This window comes from Colius striatus, chromosome 17 (genome assembly GCF_028858725.1).
Source record: "Colius striatus isolate bColStr4 chromosome 17, bColStr4.1.hap1, whole genome shotgun sequence".
Lineage (NCBI taxonomy): Eukaryota > Metazoa > Chordata > Aves > Coliiformes > Coliidae > Colius > Colius striatus.
The window spans coordinates 4992617-5013206 of NC_084775.1; the positions used below are offsets into that span (position 1 = coordinate 4992617).

At 54.1% G+C, this 20590-nt stretch overlaps 1 protein-coding gene across 2 annotated transcripts in view; it reads left to right on the forward strand.

The window, feature by feature from the left end:
- RBM19 (RNA binding motif protein 19) overlaps window positions 1-20590 on the forward strand; it is a 72923-nt gene that overhangs the window by 27394 nt on the left and 24939 nt on the right. For both annotated transcript variants that reach the window (XM_062009859.1, XM_062009858.1), the window contains exon 22: window positions 16873-16978. In XM_062009859.1, coding sequence (XP_061865843.1) covers window positions 16873-16978 — 106 coding nt within the window. The remainder of the gene's footprint in view (window positions 1-16872; window positions 16979-20590) is intronic.

Sequence of the window (20590 nt, forward strand, 5' to 3'; positions counted from 1 at the left end):
CCTCTAATGAATCACAGTTTTCTCCTCAGGATGACATTGTGTCCTTTATTTGCATCTCTGTTTGCATTATTACCTCCTATTTTAACCTCAGGCCTGCTACAGCATTTCTACCCCTTCCAATGCAGAGGATTTTAAGCCTTGGGATGTGATTACAATGAAGGACTTTTTGTTGCACAGCCTCTTACCTCCCCTGGGACAGACCCTTTGCCAAAGGCATTTGAACTGTTGACTTCTGCAGCTGTTGGCACCACAACCATTTCTGTCTGTGCTCATGCCCACACCTTGCTTTTCCTGAAGAAACCAAGCTAAGGCAGATCAGCCTGACCATCTGTCTCCTCACCTCCCTTTCCTCCTCCCCCAGCTGTGTCCTGACTACTTCCAGGCATCTGGCAGAGGAGAGGAGATCTTACATTGCAGAACTTGGTGCAGTGAAGTATGGGAGGAAGCTCCTGAGGCTTGTCCTCCCAGGAAGGTGATGGGAAGCCTCATGTCCTCCCAGGAAGGTGATGGGAAGCCTCATGTCCTCCCAGGAAGGTGATGGGGAGCCTCATGTCCTCCCAGGAAGGTGCTGGGAAGCCTCATGTCCTCCCAGGAAGGTGATGGGAAGCCTCATGTCCTCCCAGGAAGGTGATGGAAAGCCTCTTGTCTTCCCAGGAAGGTGATGGGGAGCCTCATGTCCTCCCAGGAAGGTGCTGGGAAGCCTCATGTCCTCCCAGGAAGGTGATGGAAAGCCTCTTGTCTTCCCAGGAAGGTGATGGGGAGCCTCATGTCCTCCCAGGAAGGTGATGGGGAGCCTCATGTCCTCCCAGGAAGGTGATGGGAAGCCTCTTGTCTTCCCAGGAAGGTGATGGGAAGCCTCATGTCCTCCCAGGAAGGTGATGGAAAGCCTCTTGTCTTCCCAGGAAGGTGATGGGGAGCCTCATGTCCTCCCAGGAAGGTGATGGGGAGCCTCATGTCCTCCCAGGAAGGTGATGGGAAGCCTCTTGTCTTCCCAGGAAGGTGATGGGAAGCCTCATGTCCTCCCAGGAAGGTGATGGAAAGCCTCTTGTCTTCCCAGGAAGGTGATGGGGAGCCTCATGTCCTCCCAGGAAGGTGCAGGGAAGCCTCTTGTCCCAGGAAGGTGGGATTGATTCCTATCAGACATCACATAAGCTGCCCTTGAAGACAGGAGTTTCTTTTTCGAAGTTCTCTTTTTGTTAGACCCCAGGGAAACTGACCCTGGGACTCATCTCCTTTGTTCTGCTTCTTGTTGATGGAGGAGCTGCCCATCCTGAGGTCTCTGCACATCAAACTGTCTCGCTCATGGGTGGCCTGGCACTTGCCCAAGGCACTTTGGAGGACAGGCTTGATCCTCCTTCAGCCCCCACCCTGTTTCCTTTTATTTTTTGACATCTCCTGGAGCATTGCTTGGAAAAGCAGCAGCAATGACTTTCTCAAGCCCAGGAGTGCTGATCTCTGCACCTCAGCAGGCTGGGCCTGATCACAAGCAGCACTTTTGGGATCTGTGACCAAAACTCATCCTGCAAATTCAGCTGCCAGCTGGGCTGCGTGAACCTTTCAGTTGTCTTTCACTTAGAGTCTTCCTCTCCCCACCCTTTGATCCCTCTGCCAAGCTAGCAGCCAAGGGGTTAAAAGAGTTTGGGACTGGGTGGGGGTGAAAGAGGTGGAGACAGAGGTATTTCAGATGCTCATTACTCACTGCCAGCTTCCCCCAAAATCATATTCATTTCAGGCTGTCACGCAGGACTGCGCCGTCTCCCTCGTCAGCAGCCAGGAGGGTGATGGGGATGGGGGGAGTCTGGTTCCCTCCCTTCCACCTCCTCACCACAGAAAGTACATTGTGAGCTCTACCCCCACCCCCCTGACCCCGAGGGGCTGGGCTGGGGCTGCTCACCTTGCAAGGGGGGGTTGGATCTGGGGGGTGCTTTGCCACACTCTGCCTCCCGATGATCATTTTCCACCCCGCTGCTTGGGCAAAAACCCCATGAAATTAGGTCTGCTGCAGCAGGGAAAGCTGGAAAAGTGAAGGAGGGAGGGAGGAGAGCTGCCAGCCTGCCCTGCCCTACCTGTGGGCAGCAGAGTTGCTGCTTAAAAGTTGGTTCTTTAACCAGTTGCCTCCCTCCCCTGGCTGCCATCACCTCCTCTCTCATTCCTCCCCCTTTTCAGCTGTGTGCTCAGTGTGTCTGCCAGAGCTGTCACCTCTGCAGGGACTTCTCACTGTCACACAAAGCAGGGCTGGGACTCTGACAGCTCCCAAGCCCATCCAGGGCAGGAAGCCCAGCAGGAATTGTGCTCTGTCCCCAGCAATGTTTGTTATCCCTAGAAGGTGTCTCAGCTGGGGTTTTTTTGTGGTCCTTTGTGGGGTTTTTCTGTGTGTTGGGGCTGCAGAGGCTCATCTGCTCCCCTTTTCTCTCATTGTGCACACTATGACCACACTTGGCAACGTGCAGCAGCTCAGGTCTCCCTGTGCTTGCAGAGCTCAGAAGGAAATGGCATGTTAAGAGGCACAGCAGAGAGCTGATGGCCAGTGCTGTCTGAGACAGCTGTGGGACAAACCTTGGGAGAGGAGTTACCTGCCTGTGTGGCAGAGGATTGCCATGGGCAGGACTCTCAGGGCCCATGGGAGTGAAGGAGGGATGAGAGTGACCAATCCTGTGCCAGCAGCAGCCTGTGGTACCCCCAGTTGAGTGCTGGCCACTGGCAATGCTTTCTAATGCTTAGGAAACAGGAGAGAATGGATGAATCCAGCCTTTACTCCATTTCTTTCATCCACTCTGCTCATGCTTTTCTGACTCTGATTCCTTTCTGAAGTCTCTTCCTGGAAGAGTCCACGTGAGGTGGAAGTTGGCTCATCAACTTGGGGACATTGGCATCTCTGTGAGGTGGCTCCCTCACCTTTGCATTGGCCTTACAAGCAGCAAGGGCTGGCAGGAAAGCTCTTTGAACCTCCTTTTGCAGGGATAAAGCACTTACACCTAGCAGGTTGAAGGCTGGAAGAGGGGGGATGAGCAAAGGACAGGACACACCAGGAGCAAGAAGAAAGCAACCCTCATGGCTTGGGTAACAGCCTCACCCCCAGTTTTGGGGATGGGGTGGGTGAATCAGACCATTATCAGAGTAAATTCAGCACAGCTGAGAACACTTTGGGCAGAGGCTCATGTTGCTTGTGCAACACAATGACAGAACCCAGCATTCTGCAGAGGACAGTGCTGATCAAGAGCACAGGATGGCTTGGTGGCTCCCCACAACAAGCTCTGGTGGGGCTGGTTTTAGTGCTTTGTCTTGTTCTGATCCCTCCAGGCTTCAGCTTCTGGGCTCTTGGGGACCAGCCTGTGCTCAGGAGATCTCACCATGCTTTACTGTATCTGAGGCAGCAGAACAGCAGCACCTCACTTGAGCTCCCAGGTTCTTACTGCATTTGCATTCATTTGATCTTCTCTCTTCTCTTGATGATCATAATTAATCTGGTTATTTTTCTAAGTCATCTTGCAGCTTTACAGGGACAAGACTTAAATAAGGATTCTCTTTAAAGCAGAGCTGGGTTAAAATAGCTGTCTGCCTATAAATATCTCATTGCTTCTATATTTACTCTCCTCCAGCTCAAGGCAGGAGGTTCTACATTGAATCTGACATACCTTTCTGGTTTGGATCCAGTTGGTTTCTTAGCAGCAAGGCTGCTTCCTCCCAAGGATGCCCTGGATACCCCTCTGGGGGCTCGTGAGGCATGGCTAAATGTCCCTTCTCTGTTTACTGCTTTGCTAGTTGTCCAGATTGGCTCTTGTCTTTGAAAGGAGCTGACTCATAAGAATGCAGGAGGCATGGAGATTTGTACCAGGCCCTCCTGTGAGCACTATTTTTAGCACAAGTTATTTTTGACCAGAGCTGCACTCTGATCAGGATTTTCCAAAGAGCCCAGGAGAGATAAATCCCCAAATCTCATCACTGTTGGAGCTGTGGGTTCCTTTGAAATCCTGACCTGCTGCTGATTACTGGGGTGACTTGGTGGCTCCTAAGCCCTGGTCCTGCAAGGTGCTGCATGCAGGGAGAATCGTGGCTTAAGAGCTCAAGCTCTGCCAGAGGATTTGCTCATTGGAGGCTCTCAGTGAAGTCCAGGCAAGGGTTGAGATTTCATGAGGTCTGTGGGGTACAAGGGTCAGGACTGCTGGTGTTTGTGAGAGCCATGTTGGGAGGGGTGTGGGAAGGTGTGTTTGGTCCTTGGAGATGGGGCTGGTGGGAGGCTGGGGAAGGCTCAAGAGAAGCCTGCTTGCAGCTGTCACAGAAGCAGTCACAGAATGGGAGGGGTTGGAAGGCACCTTTAGAGCTCATCCAGTGCAACCCCCTGCAGGAGCAGGTTCACCTAGATCAGGTCACACAGGAACATGTCCAGGTGAGTCTTGAAGCCCTCCAAGGAAGGAGCCTCCACACCCTCCCTGGGCAGCCTGTGCCAGGGCTCCCTCACTCCAACACTGAAACAGTTCCTCCTTATGTTTCAATGGAGCTGTTTGTGTTCCAGCTTCATCCCATCACCCCTTGTCCTGTCACTGGATACAACAGAAACAAGTGCTGCCCCAACCTGCTGACACCCACCAGTGAGATACTGGTAAATGTTACTGAGCTTCCCCCCTCAGTCTCCTCTTCTCCAGACTGAGCAGCCCCAGGTCCTGCAGCCTTTCCTCAGCAGGAAGATGCTCCATCCCCTCAGCATCTTGGTGACCCTGCACTGGCCTCTCTCCAGCACTTCCCTGTCCCTCTGCAGCTGGGGAGCCCACAACTGGCCCCAGGACTCCAGATGAGGCCTCAGCAGGGCAGAGCAGAGGGGCAGCACAACCTCCCTCACCCTGCTGCCCACACTCTCTTGCTGCCCCCAGGCTGCCATTGGCTTCTTGCCCACAAGGGCACGTTGCTGCTCATGGGCAGTTTATTATCACCCAGCACTCCCAGTTGTGACTGAGCTGCTCCTTCCTCCACTACACTTGAGTCTCTTTTATATTCCTCAGAAAAGGCCTCACTTACAATAGAATCAAGAAGAAAGCCATTGGTTGGGTGAACCTGAGAGTGGCCAGAGCCCAGGGTGAGCCTGGGCAGGGCTGGCACTTGGCAGCAAAGGGGAGGAGAGCCCTGCAGTGCCCAGGGCTGGGAGCAGAGCTCACCTCTCTCAGAGATGGCAGAAGAGGAGAGAAGCAGCAGCAAAACCTAAGTAGTGTTAGAGTGGGATTGTTGACCTCTGTGCTGGTTTTGAATGACCTCTTTGGTCACATGTGTTATCTCCTAAGGCCTCTGAGTCTCCAGCTCTCACTGTGAGCCCTGAGCTCCCTGTCAGAGTCCAGTGCAAGTCCAACAGTGGTGTTTGAACCCAGGGCATGCCAAAGTTTGTGGTGTTCCCTGTGCCAGCTCTGCACCTTCCCCTGTGCCTTGGGAGCTGGCTTGGAAATTGGGGGCATTGAGATGTAAAGATGCAGAAGGAAATCTGTTCATGCTTTAACTAACTAGTGAGTCATCATGTTTAAAGCATGAAAAGAAATGTGGATAATACAGAGGTAACTTCTCCAGGAGGTGTCAATGTGCTCAGGGAGTCCTTTGTGCCTTTCCTTCATCTCTCCAACTCTAGAATAGCTGTATAACAATAGGTAGATTAAAAAAACCCTCCCCACTCTGTGTTAGACCCCATGACACATGCTCCTCCACTGGCAAGGACCAGAAAACAAAGGCAGGACAGACAGGGAGAGGTGACTGCTTGTGCAGCACTCCATGGGCAGGGGCAGGCAGCAGGGGATCTGCAGAAGAGCTGAGCTATTGCTCTGCAGTTGGATCAGAAGAGAGATGGGAACAGAGAATCCCTGAATGGTGAAGGGAAGGGCCCTGCAGAGCTGCTCCAGCCCAAGCCTCTGCTACAGCAGGTTCCCCTGGCTCAGGGGGCACAGGAACGTGTCCAGGTGGGGTTGGAAACCTCCTGAGAAGGAGCCTCCACACCCTCCCTGGGCAGCCTGGGCCAGGGCTCCCTCACCTCAGCACCAAAGGACTTTCTCCTCCTGTGCCAGTGGCACTGCCTGTGTGCCAGCCTGTGCCTGTTCCCCCTTGTCCTGGCACTGGCCACCACAGAGCAAACACTGGCCCCATCCTCTCCCCACTCACCCTTTAGGGGTTGATCAGCACTGATGAGGTTCCCCTTCAGCCTTCTCTTCTCCAGGCTCACCCAGGTCCTGCAGCCTTTCCTCCTCACACACATGTTCCATCCCCTCAGCACCTTGGTAGCTCAGATGAGGTGTCAGGGTCTGTTCTCCATCAGAAGGGCATGTGGAAGCTGCTGGCTGGTTTTCTGCACCTCAACATCTCCTGCCACAGCCACCCCAGGGCCGCTGCTCATCCCCCTCCCCAGCTCTCCACACCTCTCCCCTTTACCACACTGCCCTGTTCAACTGGGGCTGAGGAGCCAGCTCTGGAGGGCTAAATTACTGTGACAGTTGTACCATGGCAACTGTACCTGTGTGCCTCTGCCAGCTGGGAAGCTGCTGAGAAATGCTCATTGTTTGGGAGGAGCAGGGGGGCCAAGGAGAAGCAGAGGGAGGCTGCAAGACAATGCCAGCCCCTTCCCCAGCACAGCACAGCTCTGCCAGGCAGGGAAAGGAGAGGCCTCTTTTAACATTTCCCTTTAAAACAAATCTCTTGAAGGAACTGAATCTCTCCCACAACCTTAAAACCTCCCAAAGCAGGATTAAACACAGCAGAAATTCAGCAAAGCCCAATTTAGCACCCAGTTAAAAATGCCTGAAGTGGAGGGACAGGAAGGGTTGAAGCCTGCTGCTGTGCTGCTGGTGGAGGATTTAATACAATAAGAATGCCTGTTGGTTTTTAGGGGCTGTTTGGTGATGGTTTGGGGGGGTTTTGTCTTTGCTTAGTGTTGAGAAGTGGTTCCTTTCTGTTTAGCACACAGCCTAATTGTGTAATGACACGATAGACTGGAGGAGAATTTAGTGTGTGTAATAGCAGTTAGAAAGAAGAGCTCTAATTATGTATATCTTCTCAGGTAAATAATACATCAGGGGCATGGAGTGGCCTAATTACTGTTCTGAAAACCTGCCTAATGACTAATTTACTTGGAATTTCAGAAAGCTTTTGATAAGGTCCCTCATAAGCAACTGTGAAGGAAAAAATCAATGGAGAAGGGGTGAAATGTTTTGCTGTGTTTTTAAACAGGGCCTCGAAGTGCTGGGAAACAGGCAATGCCTTCTGGTCCTGCAGCTTGGGGAGAAGGAGGGTCCTGTTGGTTTGGGGCCAAAGCTGTTGTGTTTCTGATCAGCAGTTGGAAAGTGGGACTCTGTGTTAGCAGGGGTCTGGTGGGTGAATTCACAGCTGCTTGGAAGAAGCACATCTATGTCCACTTAGTCTCTGCCAACAAGACCTGTGTGATATCCAGGGGAAGGCTTCCAGACACTTGCTGGTATTGTATTGTGAGTGATAGGGAGGGGGAAGGAAGAAAAGGGCATTGTCAGCAGCTCACAGTGTTGCCAGGGACTTCTGCTGGTGCTAAACCTGAACTCATTTCTGGTCTCAAGTCACAGAAACGTGGTTCCAAAGCAACACAAGGGAAAACGTCTCAGTGTGAGGTGAGGGAGCACTGGTAGGGGCTGCCCAGATGGGCTGTGGAGGCTCCTTCTCTGGAGACATCCCAGCCCAGCTGGATGAGTCCCTGTGTGCCCTGCTCTAGGTGGTGCTGCCCTGGCAGGGGGGTTGCACTGGATGAGCTTTCAGGTCCTTTCCAGCCCTTGACATTCTGTGGTTTGGGTTGGAAGGGACCTTAAAGATCTCCAATTCCAGCCCCCCAACCATAGGCACAGACACCTTCCACCACAGCAGGTTGCTCCAAACCCCATCCAACCTGTCCTTGACCACTTCCAGGGATGGGGCAGCCACAGCCCCTGTGAGCAGCCTGTGCCAGCATTGTGGTACTGAGCATCTAAACCATTAAAGCTCTGTGCCAAGATGCAATCCATCCAGAAAGAGCAAAGCTTTGTTTAGTGTTCTGCAAGCAGAAGATATGAGGAGTGAAGGCAATCCAAAAGCTGGAGTAGCTTCCCCAAGGCTGGTTTTAGGTGGATCTCATGAGCTTCCTCCATGCACTGGAGCTGGGACTGGGGCTGCAGTTGTCCTGGAGAGCCTCTAGGGCACATGAGAGAGACAGCACAGTGAAACTCCCATGAGCAGCATGGATAAATGAGGCAGGGGGTGGGCAGAGATGGGCACTGAGCTGACACTGAGGGGTAGGAGAGAGGAGAGTCCTGGCAAAGCCTTTAGCTGGGACAGTGGGATGATGGAGATGGGTGAGCACTGCCCAGGGCATGGTGGGGGTGGTGCAGATGTGCCAGGCCAGTGTGGAGGCTGGTGAGGGGAATCTGGAGGAGTGGTGCAGGGACAGGGCTGCAGGAGCCTTGCTTCATCTCACCTCTTAAACCACATCACCCTGGCCCCTGTGTCTACCAGGATGGTTGATTTTTGGCATGCCCTAGGCTCTCCTCTTCCAAGCACCTTCTCAACATCTCCTGATACAGGCAGCTTGAGCTGCTTTGCCACCACTGCTCTCTCCCATTTCCCCCTGCTTGGTTTGTGGTGTTTCCTGGCTGTGTGAGGCAGGGAGATGGCAGCTGGGGTTTTGCAGGCAGTGAGCTGGAAAAATAGAGGAGATATGCAGCATTGCAAGGTCACCTGTGTGGAAGAGCAGAGGCTGAAAAGGAGCTTGGGGTCTCTGTTTCATCCCCCAGCATCTCAGCTGAGCTCCTTAGCTGAAGCTGAAGAGCTGCAGCATGTCAGTGCTCACTCCTGCCTCACCAATCCCTCAGCACCTCCTTGGCTCAAAATGCTGTTCCTCATTTTTGTGAGCCCTTTGACACAGGGCTGCCTTAACTGGCACTCCCATTTCAGAAGCCTTGTTTTAGGGAGATCTCTGTCTCCTGAGGAGAGGCTTGGGGTTGCCTTGAGACTTAGGATTCTGTCTCCTTCACATCCCTGTGTTGTGTCACTGCTTCCAAGGGACCAGCTGGAGGTGTTTTGGTGTGAGTACCAAGGCTACTGCCTCTGGGGGGGTGCTGCATAACCCTCTGCTGTCACCCAGCAGTGCCAGAGAAGCACAAGTGGGAATTGCCTGTATCCAGCTGAAAATGTAGGAGGCCTTTGAACACTTGTGATGCCGTGTGAGCTCTGAACACTTGTGAGCTGAGGATCCAGCCTTGAACAGCTCTGAAATCATGTCATGGCAAGGCTTCCCCTAACTCCATCCCCAAGCACACAGGGCTGTGCTTCACCTTGGTGCCCCACAAGTGCAGCACAACCAGCAGCTCCTGCCTGGAAGTGGCCAGTGCCAAGAAGAAGGGATTGTGGTGAGATGCTGTGGCTGAGCTCAGACACGTGTGCTCAGCTTCCCTGGGGGTGGGAGGCCAGGAGAGCCAGCCTGGCTTTAGACCTGCTGTGGGAGGCTCTGTGTGGTGTGGCCAGATCTCCCCTTAGAAAGCTGGCTTCAGGAAGGGATCCATGGCTTGGAAGCAGCTGAGCTGGGAGGAGAGCACAGAGCTGCTCCCAGCAGCACGAGGCTGGCACCGGAGAGCAGGAATCGCATCAAGTGAAACCCCAGTTCTGCTGCGGCAGCAGGTTGAGGGGCCTCCGAAGCAAAATGATGCTCCTGGGCAAAGAGAGGGAGAGGAAGCTGGAAAAAACTGATGATCCACGTGGGAAAGAGCAAGACACAGAAGTGGCTGCCCTCCTCCTGAGCACTGCTGGCTTTATGTGGGGCTTGGCAGGCCCTTTGGTTCCCCAGCAGGACGGAAGGAGCCGGGGCAGGTGAGGAACCCGCCTCTCCACATCCCTGCATCCCTTTGTCCGTGGGCTGGGGATGGCAGGACACCTGGGCTGCAGCACAATCCCTCCTGGCATCACCTCCTGGCTCTGGCTTGGCTCTTGGCTCAGCCTTTGCCCCTCCTTTGCCCTCCTGCACATTCATGTGCTGGTTTTCAGAGGTTACCGAGGAGCTGTTATTGATGATGCTGCTGATGATGATGGTAAGAGGGGAGATGGGTGGCAGATTAATTCCTGAACTCTCTAACAGGATTTAAACTAACAAGAGAGGAGGGCTTTCCCCCCCTTCCCTCTCCTTTCCCTTCCTCCTTTCAGATATTTCCTGTGCTGGGGATAACAACACCAAGGAGTGTTAAATTGGCTCTGAATGTCCACCCCTGGCTGTCCACATTCTTGTAACGATTTCATTAGCTTGAATTATCCACGTTATTTTCCTGTAATGGGATTAGCTGTCCTGGAGTCAGCTGAAGTCCTGGAGCAGGAGGTGGGGGAGGCACCTTCCACTGAGTATTTCATTAACTCTCTCATGCAGGGGGTGGAACCGGCCACGGCTCAGCCCAGGGGCAAAACCATTTGCCAAGGTCCTGCCTTCCTAAAGGAGGAAGAAAGGAAAAGAGACCATTATTTTCCCCTCTCCACACACACACACACACACACACACATACCCCTCCTCTCTAATCAGCAGAGGCTGGCAGGGAGGTAATTTGCTGGGGGAGGGAAGAGCCTGTTTGGGTGCTGGGGGAGGGAGCAATACTAAAGTGAAGAAGGATCATTGCAAAGCAATTGAGTGAATTTTGCTGGGCTGGGTGTGTGGCTGCAGCCTGCTGCTGGGGAAGAGGCTGTAAAGCAAGAGAAGGAGAGGACTTGTGGGTCTTTTGGACTCCCTATCCCTGCCCAGAGCTATTGCTGATGAGCTGTTACACTCCCTGCCTTGTTGGCAGCCCTAGGAGAGAGCTCAAGGCAGCAGTGACAAAGGGGGGATTGAGGCAGTGGCAGGGCTTGGGGATGAGAAGGGAGAGAAGAGGAGGTGGTGGCAGGAGATGCCAACCATGAGAGGGTTGGCAGCCTTGCTAGAGGTGTGCATGGGCAGCTTTTTTGCCAGCTGCTCTGTTTTTCTTGATGTAAATCAGAGAGAGGGGTTTAGGACTGCCCTGTGTGACATCTGGACGTGTCTGGAGAGGCCTAAGGGGGATTTGTTTTGTCTGTCTGTTTGTTTTCCAAGAAGGTTTGTTCTTCTGGCAGTTGGTCTTTCCAACCATCCCATGGATTGGCAGTGCCAGTTTTGCTTCCCCCCCCTACAGAACTTGGGCAGCCCAGAGTGCTGGGTCAGCTCGTGGCTGAGGGTGCACTGAGTCAAGCATGATGAGCACACCTTGGCCTTTGGGACTTGAAAATAGCAATCAGGGCTCAACAGGCCTTGGGCTGTCCCAAGGAGCTTGGAGTTTGCAGGCTTCTATTGGAGACTGGGAAGGGGATGAGTTGCCAGCTGATGTTTACCCTGATCTGGAGGTACCTGCCCCATGAAGGAGTGAGTGTGTTTGAAGGGCTTTCACAGCTGCCTGGGACAGTGGTTGAGACCAGGCTTGGGCATTGAGGGCTGAGCAAAGCTGGGGAGAGGCAAGGGACAAAAATTCAACCAAAAGCCAGTAGAAATAAAAGGAGCTGGTGATGGAGTCAGTGGCAGAAGAGTGCTGGCACTCATTGGCCTGCTGAATGCTGAGGTGAAAGCACAGAGCATTTGGGGCTGTGCCCATAGCAGGAGGGCAGTGATGGAAGGGGAGGGAGCTGCAGGGTGGCAACTTGCTGGTGGAGGAGGGGAAAATGCTTTCTGGAGAGCATCTATAACCCCATCCTTCCCTGTCCCTTGGCTGGGTTGATGAAGGATGCACAAACACCTTGTAGTGAACAGGCAAAGGCAACTGAGCAGTGTGTTGTGTGAGCTGGAGTGGGCTCTGTTTAACAGCAATATAATGTCCTATAATTAGTGGGCAAAGGACTTGCCTCCCAGCTGGCCTGTGCCAGAAGGATATAATTACAATCCCAAGGAGTGATGTTCCTCTGACCTGCAGCCAGCTTGCAGCGTGGAGGAGAAATCCACTCCTCTTCCCTCTCTGTTCAGCCAAGAGGAGCTGAGGGGGTGGCTGCAGCACCACTGGAAAAGCTGCCAAAGCATCAGGAGAGCAGCTAATACCCAGCAATGCCATGGACAAGTGCTGGATCCCTCGTGGGGTGGAGGGAGGGGGGATGTTCCTTCTGGCATCTCTGGGAGCAGCGTGTGTTGGGCTGGTGACTTGTCAAGGGAAAGGTTGTGGTTCTGCAGCTGTGGGGTCTCAGCCAAGGCCAGTACAGGTTTTTACTGGTTTCCCAGTAAATGTGGATGAGCAGGAAACAAAGGTTGTCATTTAGGAAAGATCTTAGTTGCAGCATTTGTTCAGGGCTGTCATCTCCTTCCAACGTGCCAAGCCTGGGAGAGTGAGCCCAGGCCTGAGGATGGCTTGTGCCAGCCTGGCTGGCAGGCTGCCCACAGGGCACACAGGCAGAGCCACAGCCCCCAGACACAGCCTGCACCTCTGCATGGGCACTGCCCTCCTCTCAGGGCCCTGAACCCCACTCAGGATTTCAGAGCATGGCTGTTGGCACACTTTGGCACAAATATGTGGGGAAAGAAGCTGGGAGACAAACAGAGCAGCCATGGGCATGGGGGTCACTGAGGGCTCTGCAGACCTGCTGCCTCTGGGGCAGAGTTCTTGGGTGCCTCCTCCAAAAAAGTCACCTCTGTGAGCAATGAGCAGCCCCTTGGAGTAGTTGTTGACACAGGGCACCTGGTTTTACTGCACTCAGGGCAGGTGAAATCTCATCTCAGGGCAGTGCCACGGAGAACTGCAGGGGTGGCAGGGCAGAAATCCAGCCTCAGGGCAGGCACGTGGCTGTGGTGGGCACAGGACTCACCAGAAGGGAGATTATAGTCTCCTGCAAGGTTAAGGCAGGCTGGCTGCAAGCAAGGAAGGAAGGAAAGGGCTTTGCCCCACAGTGGCACATCCTTCAGTGCTTGTGCTGTGGCTGAGCCCTGCAGCAGGGGCTCAGGAGCACTTGGAGGAGATGTGGATCCTGGTGGGTACAGATCCAGAAGCTGCTCAGGTTTCACACTCACACTGAGTCCAGGGAGTTCCCTGCAGAGTGTTGTGCTCAGTGCCAGGGTGAGGAGCCTGGCACAGTGCTGGGCTCTGCACTGGCAGCACGGTTTGATGCCAGAGCTCTCTGATCTCTGTCCAGTTTGCCACGGAGAGAGGAGACAGAGATGCCAGCTCCAGGAGAAACCCCCACTCCTGGGGTGCTGCATCTTCACACCCTTTTACACCCATGGGAGCTGTGTGCTGGAAGGGGAAGGAGGTGGCAGTGACAACAGCAGGTCTGACTTGCTGTGAGCCCTGCTGCCATCCCACCCCTGGGGAAGCACATCTGTTAGAGCAGCTCGGTGGCATCTCACAGGTGAGCTGTAGCTGCAGCCTGGATAAAAGCTGCTTTCCTCCCTCCCCTGTCAGTTTGTTTGGGTTTCACCCAGGTGCTGAGCTGCATCCCTTCTCCTTTCCACCATCCCCACTCCCCTGGCTTTGCCTGTGGTGCAGTCTGAGCCTGGCTGGATGGAGCTGGGGGATTGCAGCGGGGCTGCAGCCAGCGTGGGCAGCAGAGGCAGCAGCACCTGCTGTCCCCAGGTACTGGGAGCCTGGCTCTGCAGGGGGTAATTGGGTTCCCTCTGCTTCTGCCTCTCTCTTCCCCACCCCCAAATCTGGAGGAAATAATTGGAAAAGAGAGGTGTGAGTCTGTGCCTGGCACTGCAGAGGAGAACATTAAAGGCCCCAGCTCTCCACTTCATTCGCAGCTCCCGGGATGGTAATTGCTGTGTTGTGGTTTCTAATTAGCAGCACAGTGGGGGGGAGGGGGTTTCACTCTGCAGCCCCTGTGGGGTCAGCCCTGGCTCTGCTGTACCCCTCACCCCCCCTGCTTTGCCTGCTCTGTGTTGGGAGCTGTGCTGCAGCTTCCCCCAGCAGCCCTGTCTCTCAGCCCCCGTTGGGTACCACTCCCCTTCCTCCCCACAAACCCTCTGCCTGGGGATGTGCTCGTGGCCCAGCCCTGCTCTGGATCAGGGTCCCTCTCCCAGGGTGGGCAGCACAGGCTGCTCTGAGCTGGGGAGGATGGGAGAAGCAGCTTCTCTTGGTTCTGCTCAGGCTCATATGGCTCACCACAGCCACAGGAGGAGAAACACCTTTGGTGCTGAGGTGAGGGAGCCCTGGCCCAGGCTGCCCAGGGAGGGTGTGGAGGCTCCTTCTCCAGAGGTTTCCAACCCCACCTGGACACGTTCCTGTGCCCCCTGAGCCAGGGGAACCTGCTTTAGCAGGGGCTGGAGCAGCTCTGCAGAGCCCTTGCAGCCCCCACCATTCAGGGATTCCTGTAGCTGCAGCCCACATACTGCTCCCAGTACTGAGGCTCAGCATCCCTGCCAGAGCTCAGCATCCCTGCCAGAGCTCAGCATCTGCCCCAGAGCTCAGCACATCTCTCCCAAGGCTCAGCATCTCTCCCAGGGCTCAGCATCCCCCCTAGAGCTCAGCATCTCTCCCAGAGCTCAGCATCCTTCCCAGAGCTCAGCATCCCCCCCAGAGCTCAGCATCGCTCCCAGAGCTCACCATCCTTCCCAGGGCTCAGCATCCCCCCCCAGAGCTCAGCATCTCTCTCAGAGCTCAACATCCCTTCCCAGAGCTCAGCATCCCCCCCAGAGCTCAGCATCCCTTCCCAGAGCTCAGCGTCCCCTCCCAGAGCTCAGCATCCCCCCCCAGAGCTCAACATCCCTTCCCAGAGCTCAGCATCCCTTCCCAGAGCTCAGCATCCCCCCTAGAGCTCAGCATCCCTTCCCAGAGCTCAGCATCCCTTCCCAGAGCTCAGCATCCCTCCCAGAGCTCAGCATCCCTCCCAGAGCTCACTTCTCCCCCAGAGCTCAGCATCTCTCCTAGAGCTCAGCATCCCAGAGCTCAGCATCCCCCCCAGAGCTCAGCATCCCCTCCCCTCCCCTCGCAGTTGTTTGTTTGTTTGCGTAGCGCCGGCTGGAAGGGGGCAGGAGGGAGAGAGAGGGAGGGAAAGCACCGAGGAGGAGACGTGCAGATTCATTTTAAGGCTTCATAATGGTACATTTACACACCACGTTTCCTAAGGAAATTGGGCAGATGAATGCCTGGTCATGCTGCCAGTGCACCAGGTTAACTCCCAGGATTTAGCTTATATCATTTCAGGAGAGCGTTTATGGCCTTTACTGTGTTTATTCCCAGGTGCTCTCTGGCACTGCTGCAGCCCAGGCTCCTTTGGTGGATTCGTGCCTGTGTGGAGATTGTCAAATAAAATAACACATCTCTTCAGACCTGGTCCACATTAAATATTTATTGCCTGCAGTTTGATAAATGAGAGTAAAGGGAGGGGAGGAGAAGGAGGAAGCAAGAGCTCGGGTGGAGGGAAAGCAGCGGCTTTGTCCTGAAGTTTCTCCAGGGGATGGCACTGGAGAGAGGGGCCTTTGGGGCTGGGCTTGGGCTTAAACACAAGGAGAAAGTCCTTTGGTGCTGAGGTGAGGGAGCCCTGGCCCAGGCTGCCCAGGGAGGGTGTGGAGGCTCCTTCTTGGGATGTTCCCAACCCCACCTGGACACGTTCCTGTGCCCCCTGATGGAAGGGAACCTGCTGTAGCAGGGGTTGGGCTGGAGCAGCTCTGCAGGACCCTTCCAGCCCCACCATTCAGTGGGTTTTGTGGGCCTCTTGTAGAGGGATCAGGCTGATGGGCTGGCTGCCTGCTGTGGTGCTCAGGTGACAAGTTCCTTCTCTGTGAGAAGACATGCCATGGCTGAGCATGGATGTCCAACCCTGGACAGGAACCCCCTTATCTCCCCTTTCCTGACTTCTTGTTCTGTTGATGCTCCAAAACTTGTGTGAAATGCTGCTGGATCAGAGGGTTGTGCTGGGCTTGGATCTGCTGAGCTCATCATGTTCAGCAAGCTTAAATAAAACCAAGTTCTTCCAGCCCATGAAAGAGGCTGAGAGGGCTGGCTGCAGAATGGGAAATGCAAGTGCCCAAGTGGAGTGTTAGAGGGAGGAAATCCAGCCTTAAAGATGCTGCCCACACCCATGGAGCAGAGGGATGCCATGAAATCCAGCCTTAAAGATGCTGCCCACACCCATGGAGCAGAGGGATGCCATGAAATCCAGCCTTAAAGATTCTGCCCACACCCATGGAGCAGAGGGATGCCATGAAACCCAACCTTAAAGATGCTGCCCACACCCATGGAGCAGAGGGATGCCATGAAATCCAGCCTTAAAGATGCTGCCCACACCCATGGAGCAGAGGGATGCCATGAAATCCAGCCTTAAAGATGCTGCCCACACCCATGGAGCAGAGGGATGCCATGAAACCCAACCTTAAAGATGCTGCCCACACCCATGGAGCAGAGGGATGCCATGAAATCCAGTCTTAAAGATGCTGCAGAGGGATGCCACCTTTGCCAACATGATGCCTACAACAGGCTCTGGGAATGGATGAGGTGTTCTGGAGAGAGAACAGGTCTCCATGGGGCTGTGCTCTGGCTCTTTCCCATATCTTGTGCACTTCAGCCTCCCAGCAGAGGTGCAAATAACTGATGGGGCTTTGGGGCAGCCTTTCCTCCTCATAGCCTGGAGAGAGATGCTCTTTGCCTGCTCTGCCCAGCACATGGCATGCAGGCTGGGTCCTTGATTCCTTCAGATCTAAAGGAAGGAGAAGCCTAGCACTTGTATTAAAGATGTTTGCAACCAGAAAGGATGAGCCTTGGAATCCCAGCTGAGTTCTGAGCTGTTGCTCAGTGCTTTGGACTTGGGGCTTACAGGGAAGCAGAGTGGCCCCAGGACACTGCTCACCTTGGTCCTCAGCAGTGGCTCAGCAACTGGCAGTGCCCTGGTTTGAGATGAAATGATGATTCTTCCCTTGATCTCACAGTGTCTTTGCTTTTCCCTCTCTTACAGCACCTTTGGAGAGCTGAAGACAGTCCGTCTGCCCAAGAAAATGGCAGGAACAGGCTCCCACCGGGGCTTTGGCTTTGTGGATTTCGTCACCAAGCAGGATGCCAAGGTGAGCTGTCCCCTCTGGCACCCTCCCAGCCTGGTTTCAGAGCAGAAAGAGAGGAAGGGAGCTTGGAAGCTCTGTCCCACTGAGGCATAGCCCAGATTTGGGGCAGCCTGTTACCATTCACCAGCTGCACTGAGGCTGAAACCCCCATGAGAGGTTACATGACAGAAACTGCAACCTAAGCTGTAACAGGCAGAGGTTTGGTGCAACTGATGCAGTGGCTGAAGGACTTGCCTTTGGGTTTTTTGTCAAAAGCAAGATGAGAAGCTCTGAGAAATGTGTTTGACCCAACATAACACATCAGGAAACCTGAGTGCCAGAGTAGTTTGCTGTTCAAAACAGCTTCCTAAGCATTCCTCTGTGTTTAAGTTCTGTATTTGCAGAAGAAGCAAGAGGATTATAGCTTGTCTGAGAGTGTTCTGCTCTTAGCCTTTGCTAAACCAGGCATGGTCTGTCCTGCACTGGGCAAAAGGAGGTCCTGAGCCTTGCTGTAATGTGCTGCATGGGCAGTCCCATCCTCAGAGCAGAGTGGGTTTCCTCCTCACTACTGGCTCACTTGCACAGGATCTGCAAGTGGAACAGTCGTGGGCACAAGCCAAGGGATGTTATTGCTGAAGGGAAGGGACCCTGTGGGTCCACTGACACCCTGAGAGCCCAGATTTTCAAGGCTCAGAGCAGAGATGAAGGAGAGAGGAGGGAGGAGCAAGTGTAGGCTGTGTTTATGTTTTTAGACAGGGTTCATTGATCCAGGATCACAAGGGACTATTAGATCATCCATTCCAGTTTGACCTCCTGTATAACACAGTACTGAGAGTTTCTTTGTTAGTCCTGTATTGATCCTAATTCCAGCTTCCTTCTGCTCAGACTTGGTGCTGCCCAATACTCAGTCACTCAGGCTCTGCTCCTGGTTTTTGAGTTGGTCTTTTCCTGTGGAGAATTCAAGCAGTTGATGGAAAGCTGCTTACAGGGACCTTTCACAGGATCCCAGAATAGTGGGGGCTGGAAGGGCCCTGCAGAGCTGCTGCAGCCCAACCCCTGCTAAAGCAGGTTCCCCTGGCTCAGGGGGCACAGGAACGTGTCCAGGTGGGGTTGGAAACCTCCTGAGAAGGAGCCTCCACACCCTCCCTGGGCAGCCTGGGCCAGGGCTCCCTCACCTCAGCACCAAAGGACTTTCTCCTCCTGTGCCAGTGGCACTGCCTGTGTGCCAGCCTGTGCCTGTTCCCCCTTGTCCTGGCACTGGCCACCACACAGCAAATACTGGCCCCATCCAGGGCCCACAGCCTTTCCTCACAAGGAAGATGCTCCATCCCCTCAGCATCTTGGTGTCCCTGCACTGGCCTCTCTGCAGCAGTTCCCTGTCCCTCTGCAGCTGGGGAGCCCAGAACTGGCCCCAGGACTCCAGATGAGGCCTCAGCAGATATGGCAGAGCAGAGGGGGAACACAACCTCCCTCACCCTGCTGCCCACACTCTTCTTGATGCCCCAGGCTGCCATTGGCTTCTTGCCCACGAGGGCCCATTGCTGGCTCATGGTCAGTTTGCTGCCCACCAGCACTCCCAGGTCCCTCTCCTGGAGCTGCTCTCCAGCAGGTCACCCCCTTCACAGCTGCTCAGTTTGGGGGTGAATGAGGCAGCACCCACTTTCTGGAGGAAACAGGGCACAGGCTCAGGATCTGCCTCTGCTGCAGGGGCCACAGGAGGTGAGTGGAAGAGCTCATGGGGAGGCTTTTCTTTCTTTCCCAGCAAAGCAGCTCATCTTCCTTCTTCTTCAAGTCTGTTGGGTTGGGTTGTGTTTTTTTCCTGCCCTCATCTCTCAGAGGGATTTAATTGTCTTACAAGTGGCACATCAAGTACACTCCATTGGCTGTGTGGAGAAGGATGTGCTGGGTATTGATGAATAGGATCCTGAATATTGTAAACACAGACATAATTGGCTTAGAGTTTATTGCTAAGTGAAATGAGAGAGGAGGGGAGTGGGCCTGGAGACCTCAGAGCTGAATAGCTGTGGCTGTCAATGATGGCTTTGCTCAGAGTGGTAATCTGGAAATCGCTTCTGAGTGTCTTATCAAACCTGATGTTTCTGTAGTGGCACAGTTTGGCTGCCTTTGTTGGGCATTTAAAGCCTGTGACCTCCTGGGTTTGTCTTTTTCCTCCCAGCTGCTGTGGCAGTGTGGATGGAGCTTCTCCAAAGGCAGGACTGAGGTTTAGGGTTCCCCTCTGCAAACTCCCTGAGACTTGTCCTGGTTTGTCCCCTTGGCCTTCCCCTGATGCTGTCACCCCCCTGGGGAGAGCCAGCCCTGCTGAAAGGTGCTGTCATGGCAGGGGTGAGTGCCCAAGCCACACAGCCTTGCAGGGGAGGTGAGGGCCAGGCAGGGCATGGGGTGCTGCTGGTTGCAGCATCTTCCCCCCCCCATCATCTGCTCACCCTTCAGAGCCCCAGTTTCACATCTGGCTTCCCCACAGTGACATCCACAGCCAGGGCTGTCCCTTGGGGTGTTTGGTAGATGGACCTCAGCTGAGTGTGTTGCACCATCATCAGTTGACATTAGAATGACAGAATGTCAAGGGCTGGAAGGGACCTGGAAAGCTCAGCCAGTGCAGCCCCCTGCCAGAGCAGCACCACCTAGAGCAGGGCACACAGGAACTCATCCAGGTGAGTCTGAGTGTCCCCAGAGAAGGAGACTCCACAGCCCATCTGGGCAGCCCCTGCCAGTGCTCCCTCACCTCAACAGGGAACAAGTTTTCCCTTGTGTTCCTTTGGAACCTCTTCTGTTCCAGCTTGTACCCATTGCCCCTTGTCCTATCATTGGCCATCCCTGAGCACAGCCTGGCTAAATTAGCAGCCCTTTATGTGAGGGGCAGTGACCAGCTGACAGCACACACACATCACACCAGGAAATGGAGAGGAACCCAAGTCAAAGACAACAACAAAGCAACATTCACAAAGGGGGTTTCTGTTCCCTCAGAGCAAACCTTTGGGTTTAAATCTCCAGTGCCACCTGACCACTGGCTGAGAGTAACATGGGAGTTGGGGAATTAGCAGAAGAGGAACTCTGATCCTCTGGCAATAACCAATTACCTGCAGTTAAGGCAGCATTAGCCATTTGACATGTTTCCTGCCATTCCCTCTGCAGAGTTGTTGTGGGGTTGTTTTGACTTTTGAACCATTAACTGGAAGCCAAGGTTCTGCTCTTCTCCCCTGTTGATAGCAAAATACATCTGGTCTCCAAATAGCAATTGCCCATTTGGGAAAGGCAGTCAAGCCTTTCAAAATGTACACACATGGAAGGAAAAAGCCTTGTGTGCAGCTGGCATCACAGAGAGCATCCTCAGCTGGGACTGGTTCTTGGGAGGAAGGGAAATTTAGCAGTCTCCTAATGTTGTTGACCCTTTGTCCCTTTAATGACTCCAGCCTGCAGGCTCTGGGGCTTGAGTGTTTAATAGGGCAAAGGGGAAGCTATAGGCAGAGCAGCACTGTCCTCCAAATGAATGCAGCATTTCTGGAGGGAGCTGTGGCACTCAGGCTCTCCACAGCAGGTTCTACCTTGGCCCAGCAGCCACATTGGCTTCATGTCAATGTTTTGGCCACCCCTTAACTTGGAAATCCCCTTTCTGAA